This window comes from Lutjanus erythropterus, chromosome 11 (assembly GCF_056507025.1).
Source record: "Lutjanus erythropterus isolate fLutEry1 chromosome 11, fLutEry1.hap2, whole genome shotgun sequence".
Classification (NCBI taxonomy): Eukaryota; Metazoa; Chordata; class Actinopteri; order Lutjaniformes; family Lutjanidae; genus Lutjanus; species Lutjanus erythropterus.
The window spans coordinates 4,100,108-4,111,218 of record NC_139327.1 but is presented as its reverse complement, the minus strand read 5'-3'; the positions used below and the strand labels follow the sequence as shown (position 1 = coordinate 4,111,218).

The window sequence follows — 11,111 nt, the reverse complement described above, 5'->3', positions numbered from 1 at the left end:
TTGATTTTATCCATACCACCCAGCCTTACTTCCAAGTGTATGTCAATTTGTAGCTATTTAGACTTCTCTCTTAAATGATGCAGACATTTAACCTTCCGTCACTGACATCAGTGTGAATTCCACTACATTTTCAAGGGCACATTGACAGCACTTGCTGAGGGACGAAGGCAAACGGAGCCGGACCTCTGTGTATTCAAAGGCTGCTGAAATGCTAAAATGCAGAAAATTCTCAAAAGAAAGAACTGCCAGCTGCTACTACGATGACCCCAGGCAATTCAGCAATTTACAAGTAAGATATCTGACTCAAATTATTATGCAGGGTTATTCCAATGCCTTTGCCACTTGTGACTGGAACGTGGTAACAAGCTTGCAGACCTACTGTGCAGTAGAAGCAGATGGTTACTGCAAACAACCATGATTCCCCAGAAAGAAAACATGGCACTGGACTGAAAATTAATTTTTAGGGTTTTATTAAATATTGAATGTATTTATCTACACTCAAAAGAAGACCAAATACATTTTGATGGTCAAATTTTTCAAGCCAACAAATATTGGCAAATATGCAAGGTAAAGAGCAATACCAATGGATTTTCAATAGTCAAAGTACAGTTTCCCTCTGAACAGTAGAAATCCAGACAGTAGATCTTCCTTTGTGCACAAACACTGCATATCCAATAGGCAGCCATCCGTAGCTGGTTAAAGTTCATTTACACCACACATTTACTTTCACACTGAAGTAAAATGGGATTGGTCTAAATGTATCCATAACCAATCAGAAGTGGTGCCAAAAGAGCCAGACCTCAGCCAATCAAGAGTGAGGAGAGGTATAGTAAACTAAAGGGATGTGCTGAAAAGGACACTGCATGTTTGCCATTAAGACAACTGTTCTCACATTCTAGCTCTCGTTTGTATTTCTCCCCTATAAAAAAAAAGGTTCAAACCTGAGGTCAGCTACCTCCAAGAGATGCCAATAGTTCTCCTTCCACTCCACTATTGGTGTCCTTGTCCAATTGCACATCAGTCCCCCTCCCCAAAGCAATAAACACAAGCACAGGAAAATAAGTTGACGCACTTTATTCCTAAAACAGAAGCCACACCACCAACTGCTGGCATGGCATTCATATATAATTATTTATATATATTGCCGTTTGGTTTTTGTGTCTAAATGTGTGGTATAAAATACTATATACAACAATGTACCTCTTTATTTGAACACAGTGAAGTTCATTGCTGTACAAGTCCTCTGTAGCTACAGCTTTGCTGTAAGTCCTTCATGCTCAAAGGCATGGAACATAATTCTCCACTCTAATTCTTCTGTACATTGTGACAATACAAATATTCTGTCTCCATTACAAAAAATAATACTCTAAAAGCAACCTACTGGGACTTTATTTAATTTTTATGGGATTTTTTTCCTGGTTGTTTTTTTAATTAAGACGATTACATATATCTTAGACCAATTGCTTTAAAGCAGGAAGGTGATATAAACCTTCTCCATTTTTTATATATAAAAGAGGTTAAGAAATAAGACAAATTATACATTTAAAAACTTACAATAAATAAGATAGATGCAGGCATTTCATTTGGATACTATTTCATCCAAAGGAATAAAAAGGAATTTCAGGTCTTAAAACCATAGATCCATTCTTGAGTTTTTTTCCTTGATCAAATATGTCCCTTTTCTTCCAATAACTTTACAGATAGACTCGTCTCTTCGATACAGACTGGCCAGTGACTGCGCTGCCATGCTACATACCATGACAACCAATCTGTCATTCTTTCACGTTCATTAACTTCTGGTTTCCCCCGCTTCTTTATTCCCTTGTCTCTATGTGCATGTCTCTGAATCACAGGGACAGGACTGTCTCAACAAGTGACAGCCACGGGGGGACAGGACCGCCTCAGCTTAGAACAGCCGCCTAAAATCCCATCTCGGTGCAGGATCCAGCTTCGTACTCTGGTCTGGTTCTTGCAGGTTTTCTTCAGTCTTGATGAAACCCCCTTTGGAGTTGTCACTTTTCCTCTTCTCTGAAATGTTTCCCCCCACACCCACCCCCCCTGTAAATCTTGGTTACAACATGTTCATGATGAAGTTGTACATCTGGTTGAGCACCACAAAGTGAATGGGTAGACATGATCGTCGGTCCTGTGTAGCCGGGTCACACGTCAGCCAGGAGAGGGCGTTGTACTGCTCCAGCACAAATCTGGTGAAACAAAACACATACAGTTGCTCTTACATTTGGAGATGTTTATAGGGTGACACACTGGGTAAAAAAATATAAGAAAAAATGATTTTATTTTCTAATATTATCTAATGCTGGACTATAATTTAAGTGCACATGCGGCATGTTACAAAAATATATGATCATCTCTGGTATATTGTCATCATTTGTATTAAAATTTTAATCTGATTAAAATCTGAAAATACAAAAATCCCCCTGAAAACACAGTCAGCAAGGCAGTAACAGTATTTTGTGGCAGATGTGTTGTGGTGTTGTTTACCTGAGTACATCTGAGGTCTGATTGGAGTCGAGGGGGTGGGAGTGTTTGCTGTGCAGTAGTTCATCTGATTGCACTGAAGACACATGGAGGTGCAAAGAGGCCTGAGAGAGGGAGCACAGGGGGAAGAGGTGGTGTCAATGGCATTATAATGAAGTTATTAACCTTTTATTACATCTCATTCAAATGATTATAGCTCTTTTCAGAGAGCACTGACAGCAGCAGTGAGTCTGTGGCCAATTCCATCAAACCTATGTAAGGTTCTTTTGTATATAGCATTTTAGGTTAAATATCAGGGTTCAGTTACAGCAAAAACACTTGCAAAAGTAGAGTCACATAAGCAAAACTCCTGCTACAGAACAGATTTTCAGGTCATTAATGGCTTACATGTTAACTGCACTTCTACAGGACAGTTGTGGTTTTATGGGGAATTGCGTGCTGGACTTTTTCTTGGCAGGAGAAGTGGTGAGCAGGTTTCTAGGCAATCAGAAGAGACTCCAGGAAGTTACTGCATCCAGCCCAGAAACAGTCCACCATATAACTCCCAATAAAACCACGTGTCATTTTTACACTTCTGTTTTTGTGCATATTGAACCAACAAGATAGAACATGTTCATTAGTTATCTTCAAACAAAGCCATGCCAGCTGTTTCCTCCTGTTTCCAGTCTTTATGCTATGCTAATGAAATGCTGGCTGGAGCTTCATATTTACTGCACAGACATGAAAGTGGTATCTATCTTCCAATCTAACTCTCAGTGAGAGAGCATTTAGCCAACATGTTGAACTATTCCATTTAAGAAAAAGTAATTAACATCTGTACAGTTTGTCTTTGTTGTATCCTAATGTCCCTTAATTGTTCCTCCTAGTTGTCTTGTTCAACCATGAAAAAGACATTTATTTTTATCTGTACACTTGTGTAAAAAAGGCAGCACTAAAAGAAGCTCATTAAATAAACATGAGGAAGGTACCTTGAGGAAGAGTGGACACTGGTTCTGAGCCTGCGGACAGGCTGACCAGAACCAGTCGGGTAGCGGGCCGGCTTTAGCCGTGGAGACAAAGTAGCCGAGGGCCAGAGGCTGCTGCAGGAGGTTAGGAACCTCTTCATGAGACTCCATGCGGTCCGTACTCTGACCCTGCAGAAAAGGTAATAACTCAAAGTTAACTTTGTTTCCATGTGTCACAGGACATTAGACCCTTTATTTATCATTGTATTTATAAAACAAAATTATGTTTGGTAACTCTCAAGAGACCAGCAGCAATCAAAACAAGATAAAGGATAATAAACATGAATAATAGGATAAAAATAAAGAGTAAACGATATTAAAAAAAAAACGCAAATAATTGTATACAAACAAGAATAAGATAGAAATAAAAGTAAAACAATAAAAAAACAAAAATTAAGATAAAACAGAGTAAAAGGATAAAAAATACAAATAACAGGCTAAAATAAAACATGAATAATAGGATGAATACCAGAGTAAAGGAATAAAACACACAAATAAAAGGATGAAAACCAAAGTAAAAGGATTTAAAAAAAACATGAATAGGATAAAAAAAACAAAGTAAAAGGATAAAAAAACACAAATAACAGGATAAAAACCAGAGTAAAAGGATAAATAAAACACAAATAATAAGATAGAAACAAAAACACTACAATCTACCGTATCAATATAATACATAAAGCCGTTAGATCACATTTTTTGCCAGACTATACAATCAGACATGATATGTGATGTTGCTATGTTGCATACAGAGGAATGGGAGACACGAGGTGTGAAATCAATCTAAGGTTACACCCAGTGACCTGTGTGCATGTACATGAGGTCTCACCTTACTGCCATCCCCTCCGTGGTGGTAATGAGAGCCAGGGGAGTGTACTGGTGAAGTGGTGGGCGAGATGTTGATGATGTCTGGGTCCACCAGCTCGTTCTCCTGGTCCAGCAGGTCAAAGATCCCGATAGCATCAGACCCATCTGAGGAGAACAGGACAATAAGTGATCGGGTCTGCAGGTGACAGGTGATGGAAAGACTCTTTGGAGCTGATTAGCTCCCTGTGTCTCTGAAACGCTTCCCGCAAACATTTTTCTCTTTCTGATCTGTAGGTTATGAGCCAAAAATATGCAGGGTTTTTGTGTCAATAACTTGCACTGTACACATTCAAGAAAATATCATTTGAAACTATCACTATCAAGCCATTATATGATTAATGTAGCTATTTCCTGAGTACTGGATATCAGTGTCCTTGCTTCATATTTCTGGCAACAAATGTATTTGTACAAAGGAAATAAGCAGAAGAGGGTGCTCTAGATGCACTAAGTATGTAGACACACACTACTGCACAACAGAGTCTTAATAGACTGAAAAAGTAAACAGGAAGGATTTGGAAACAAACAGTCCAGATTAAAGGGGAAAACGTGGTAATTGCTGCGTTTCCCTTTAACATCTGTGACTCCATTTAAAAGGTCCAGCAAATAAGATTAGCCACACCGAATTAAAAAGGCAAGAGCATCCCAGGGAACGACTGCAAGACAGATGAAGGAGCACGACTGACCAGTGGTGGCGTTGAGAATGTCGATGTTGGGGTCGATGTTGGTGTAATTGGAGCTGGCCACCTGAACGAAGGCGGAGGTGGGGAAGACCAGGATGTGGGTGCAGGAGGTGTCCTGCGGGGTGCTCAGCTGGGACGTCTGCATGTTCAAGGTGGTGCTGCGGCCGAACACTGAGCCTGTCGACACGGAGTCTGATGGGAGGAAGGAGAGAGTGACAGTGAGGCTAAAAACAGTGAAACAAAATCAATCTATCTAGTATGAGTACAATCTTTTAACTGATCTCTGACTGAGCAAATTCTCCACTTTGAGCCAAGGACATCATATAACTCAGAAAGGAATTTAATATACTCAAACTCTGTAGCATTCAAGCATCAAACAGGAAACTGAGACTGATGAATACTGCCAAACAAATGACTGAAATGTAACCCTCCGTCAGTTTAGACAGGATCGACTGTAATAGCAACCATTAGCACAAGGTTCTATAGCCCTTGTGATTTGTTAAGTTTCCCTCTGCACAGCTAGTGATATCCTGACATCTACTGCACCATGTCAGAAGGACATTCTGAGCTAACTCTTTAATACTACCACAAGGACCGAATGAAACGTTAGTTTGATTTGACTTTATTTTGCAACTTGTGACTCAAATGCACATCAAATCAAAACAAGTTATACTGACTGAAAATGTGCAGGTTGAAGCCCTAGATTATTAAAGCTACCCTTTTTACATCAACCATTATGTGCAAATCCCTTTAGATTTATACATTGACAATATATGTGTATATTATATATACAAAGGATGTCACAGTTTCAATATTAAACTGAAAATTGATGAATGAGCTTTCTAAATCAAAGACAGAATCAGCAATTCTTTGAGTATTTTTTTTTTCTTTCCACCTGTGCCTACTTGTGGCATCAGGTGTGCATCTGAAGAAAAAATATAACACACACCGTAGCTTACCGCCATCAATATTATATCACTTGACACCATATAGACTGTTTTTAAAGAATTTTAAAATGTATTTGACAGTTGTAGGGGCTTTGCAAGTCAAGACACGATAATCTAACAATGGCACAGGCGTCAGTGCACAAAAATTCAAGTTTAAATAAAAAAGTAATTGAATCTTGACATTAAAATCAAAAGTCAAGTCTAATTGTGGATTTGACTCTAGTGTTCATACATCCATTTTCTATCTTTTACTCATCTTATTTAAAATCTGTTCAGAGCATTACACATTTTCATTCCTTTTTCCAAAACTATTCTGCAAATTAACTCCTCTAACTGTTACACATCCTTGTTTGGCATTTGTTCTAATCTTTGTTCTTGTAAACATGCAAATTTCTCAGAGTCCTTTCTGACTCACTCTAATTTGAAACAACCTCTGCATAGAGTCTGGAAACATCTTATTTTTTTACTTCATGCATAACTTGTGCGGTTTTGAAGTCCATCAAACGCCTGTGAGTTTAGAAATGATATTCTGGTTGGTTTATGATAATCAGCTGTGTTTACAATCCTCACAGCTCTTTTCAGTCAGTGAAAAAAAAAAGTCCTTTCACTGATTTTAAATGATTTAATTTCGCTGCAACATACTAATGAGAGTCTTAATAATATACAAGTAACATCTTGAACTGAGAACCAAGTAACAGCTTTACAGTTGTGATTTAAATAGATTCCGTTTCAACTCTAGCTTTCAAAATAAATGAAACTTCTGTTCAAATATTAATACGTCTTAATTTAACAGCATTGATTACATAAGCTAAACTCACAGTGGTAGTTATCCTCACTTGTGCTTCATAATCATGAAGGAAACTAGATTTAAAATGTCACAGCACCTCTCCTAAGTTTAAATTCCATGTTACAGTGATGTAAACCCCCCCCCCCCCCCCCCCCGGTCATAGTCATCAGAGGCTAACACAGCCTTGCTAATCTCTTTCAGCTTGAAAACCGTTTGAGGAAGGAGATGTCCTCGGCCCAGCATCGCTCAACACAATCCTCGTATGATGCACTGACAATCCCCCACTCGTTTCCCAAAATAAACCCATTGATCTGGCTCTCCATCACACCGCTTTGAGATCAATGGGCATCTGAGAGCTAGTGCTTTATGAGCGAAAGGTACATGATCTACCCTGCCATCAATCTGATCTGGACAAGGAGGGGACACGCATTGTGATATGCTGCTGCCATCCATCACTCCCTCGCACACACACACACTCACACAAACAGACACACGAACAAACCTCGGCGCTGCCTTTCTCGGAGCGACTCCAATGAGAGGTGTACGTTAAAACAGACAGAAGGTGTATTTATAATCTCTGTCATGTGCACATGCTGTACCTGGCATGATGATAAAGGATCCCTGGGGCTCCATGGCAACCAAGCACACGCTGAGGATGCTGGGAGTATCCGAGGCGGAGATGCCACACATTCGACACATTTCCTTCAGACGGCGACTCAGGGACTGGAGGTTCCTCCTGCTCAGCAGAATACTCCAGTCTGGAACATGGGATGAATGAACAAGTGACACACTGCTGTGAAACACACTGAAGCGGCTTGAATGCTCTCTTTTTTTTGGTCGTGAAAGAACATTTTAGCATGACGGTCTTCCTTACCTTTTAGCTCTCCGTGTCCTATCCTGCCCAGTCGGCCAATCACCACCCTCCAGGGGACCGATGTCATCTGCACCAGTCCCAAACACCAATCCCACAGCTTCTGCAGGCCGAGCCGCCGAACGGAGCCCTTTTTCCTCCGCGCCCTGCAGAACAATGACACACACACGTCAAAAATACTTTTCAAAGTACTCACAACATTAAAAGGTAGTTGAATCAGTTGAAAAGTTAGTGAGCCCAAGCTCATCAGGCAGGTAAAGAGGAACCTCTTCTCAGGAATGAATGTGTGGGCATGAGCAGATCACGCTTGACTGACAGCTGTGTGTCTTCCCACTCAAGCCCAATTTATACTTCAGACTGTCATTCGACAGCTAGCAAGATAAAACTGATGCAAAATAAAAAAAAAAAAAATCACAGTTTGGATTTCAAGCAGACACATTTTAAGTGTTGGTGACCACTTTCATACATCCTTGATAAGGTTACAGACATTTGCTGTTCAGCTGTGACTGAATGTGGGATATTAACAGAGAAAAATTAACCAGTTGAGAATGTGGAGGATGATTGCAGGTTGCTATGTGAGGGCTGTGGTGTTCAGACAAATGTGATGGACCAGACTGTTAAAATTACTTGCACAATACGTAAACATTGTAAATTGTAAACATAAACATTGTGTGACAGCGGATACATTCATCCATACATACATCCACAGCTGTGGGGGTTAAATGACTCCAAGTGATGATAATGACAACTGTTAACTGAAATTTTTATCAAAATCACAATATGGCTTTCTGCAATTTTCAAATCACAGAAGGTGCAATATTTGTTAAAGGCAAAATGTGTGTCAAAAAACTAAAACAAATGAATGTGGTGAGGAAGAGATGTCCTGTCCTGCAAATCAAATTCTACAGACTTAAAAACACATCTTCATTCCTTCATTCAGATTCCTGCCAAAAAATTTTAAAAAAAGTACTCGGCCAGCATGCAAAGTTCAAGTACCAGACTCAGGATTGGGAAGGAAAAAATGGTTTGAGAACATCTCTCGTGTTTATCCTACCTGTTGGGTACATCTATGTTGATGATGCAGGTCTCCAGGAGTTCCCCATACAGGTCAGTGCACGTAGCAAGGAGCCAGCGTTGGTCGTGGGACAGACAATATCCCACAAACAGCACGTTGTATTTCTGCGATGCCTCCCCAAATGTCTCCCCGAGCTCCGTCTGCTTGTCCTTCACCGGTGCTAGGATGAATGGAGGTGTGTACAGACGCAAACACTCCGGCCTCTGCAGATTGGGAGGTGAAGATGTAAGGATAAAGGATTTAGTATGATTGTTCAGTCCCTCTACATACAGTATATGGATAAATTAGACATTCTCCAGATATATTTAAATGCTGTGCATACATGTTGTGATTGGTTGCTGAACTATTTCAATCCCAATTTCTGCTCAGTTCACGTATCTTTCAAGAAAAGTTGTCTCTTGTGTCACTCTCAATGTCCCATCCATATCCCAACAAGGCTGCTCAAGGTTTATCAGTTTGTTGAAGGGAAAAGGTAGCACCAGCTCCAAGGAAGTCAACTGAATTAGGTCCTGATCTAAAGCACCCCTTTGTCTAAACCTAGAGTCGGGATCCCATTATGGAGGTCTCAGGGAGCTAGCCAAGCAGATAATGGAAAGAAAACTCTGGAGTAGCAGAGGGTTACAAGTTCCCTTGGTCTTGTTCCAGCAGAAAAAACTACAAGGATGGTTAGCACTAAGAACTCTATATCTCATTGCCTTCTTTTTTCTCAGCGGCAGACTGAACACAGCCAGGGCAAGAGGCTGGGTCATATCAGGTCAGGTTCATGTCTGGCGGGAGACCTGAAAGCAACTGAAATGCTGCTGCTAGGGCCACGGTGTCAGCCTCTGTCTGCTTGCCTATCGATCAGAAGACAACACTAGCATGTTGATGCTAACTCACACGGCCGACAGGGCACTGCTGCTGATCAGCTAGAGAGCTGAACTGCACACTAGAGCCAAGACATTTCTCTGCTTTACAGGTGGATTATGTCAAAAAAAAGTCAAGAGTACAACTGATACAACTTGGCTGTGTGTTGCATTTACCTCGGGGCTCTTCAGTGCGGTGTCGATGGCCAGGCCCGGGCCGAAGCCTGTCAACGATTTCACGTTGGTGGAGGTGGGCAGCGGCCGTCTGCACTGAGCGAAGACAGTGAAGGCTAGAGACTTGAGGTGCTGGGCGTAGATATGACGGTCTTCACCTCGAACTGGCTGAAGCAGGTACTGGCAGGGGACAATCTGAGGTAAAAAAAGACACAAGATGTTAGACACTGGCAGCATAAATATAACACTCTCTACACTCATTTCTACGATTTAGAGAAAAGAGGCGAGTGAGCGCTGAAAAGTAGGGAAAACATTTTTTCTTTTTTTTTTATGGTTCATTTTAAGTTGTGTGACACTCCAGCAATTTAATGTTACTTCCATTAAGACAGGGAAATTGTGATAACTAGATAGATGACATCAGATATCTTAATTCTCAGGTGTTAGAAAGCTCCCTTTAAAGCCACAGAGGACAAAAGAGTAGAACTCCCTGTGACAAGTAAACTGAATTTTATGTGTAAAATCAGTGGAGTTCCCATTAAGAAATTTGCATAGATGTACAATGGGTGACATTAGGTTGTTTAAAAAGCTCTGTGCAATCCAACTCTTAACTCTGCAAAGTGACTGATGAGATTTAAGCCACAGACATGACATGAACTGCTTCATGCTTAATAATGTAATGTGACTTCTAATGTCAGCCAAAGACAAATTTCCACCCTGGTGAACAATAAAGATTTATTCCAGTGAGTCCAAAAGTGTGGGCCTTGAGAGGTCATGAAAAATAAGTTAATCGAACATTTTTAAGTTTCAAATTTTATATGTTTTAAATTACCATAAATTACTGATTATGATTCATTAAAGGTAAATAAATATAAATTATGTGTTATTCTTCATGTCGCTGACATCATTAACAGGTGTTGTGCTGTATTTGGTGACCTGTCACATTAACACCAGAACAAATCTTATGACTCATCATTGCTATGATTAATCTCATGTGTTGACTAGAATTGTGATTAAAGGTTTGGGTGGGCTGCAGAAGATTTCCAGAATTCAAACTGAGCCGTTCTTGAGTTTGGAAATGGCTGATTTAGTCTATTCTATAAATGCTGATGATTCAAACCATCAGTCGAGAGGCTCATGAGTCAAATCTCATCTCGTCAGCCACATTACTGCTCTTTGTTTTAGCTGGATCATTGTACACACATTAAGTAACACTGGATGACAGGCTGTGAACTTTTACAAACCGAGTCATGTCTGAAATGAATCAGGGAATTTTTAATTGCTGTTGACACTGAGTAAGAGAGGTGTTAATTCTCCTCATGATCATTTTCAAAGGCTGGTGTATTATGAGCAACACCTTGCAATATA

At 40.2% G+C, this 11,111-nt stretch overlaps 1 protein-coding gene across 2 annotated transcripts in view; it reads right to left on the bottom strand.

The window, feature by feature from the left end:
* Positions 1 to 1,059: 1,059 nt before the first annotated feature.
* med13a (mediator complex subunit 13a) overlaps positions 1,060 to 11,111 on the bottom strand; it is a 98,425-nt gene continuing 88,373 nt past the window's right edge. For both annotated transcript variants that reach the window (XM_084730506.1, XM_084730507.1), the window contains exons 22-30: positions 9,750 to 9,941; positions 8,707 to 8,930; positions 7,656 to 7,798; positions 7,381 to 7,539; positions 5,051 to 5,239; positions 4,330 to 4,472; positions 3,468 to 3,632; positions 2,503 to 2,603; positions 1,060 to 2,204 (exon numbers count right to left, since the gene is read on the bottom strand). In XM_084730506.1, the coding sequence (XP_084586632.1) occupies positions 2,072 to 2,204; positions 2,503 to 2,603; positions 3,468 to 3,632; positions 4,330 to 4,472; positions 5,051 to 5,239; positions 7,381 to 7,539; positions 7,656 to 7,798; positions 8,707 to 8,930; positions 9,750 to 9,941 (1,449 nt within the window). In that variant the 3' untranslated portion in view covers positions 1,060 to 2,071. The remainder of the gene's footprint in view (positions 2,205 to 2,502; positions 2,604 to 3,467; positions 3,633 to 4,329; positions 4,473 to 5,050; positions 5,240 to 7,380; positions 7,540 to 7,655; positions 7,799 to 8,706; positions 8,931 to 9,749; positions 9,942 to 11,111) is intronic.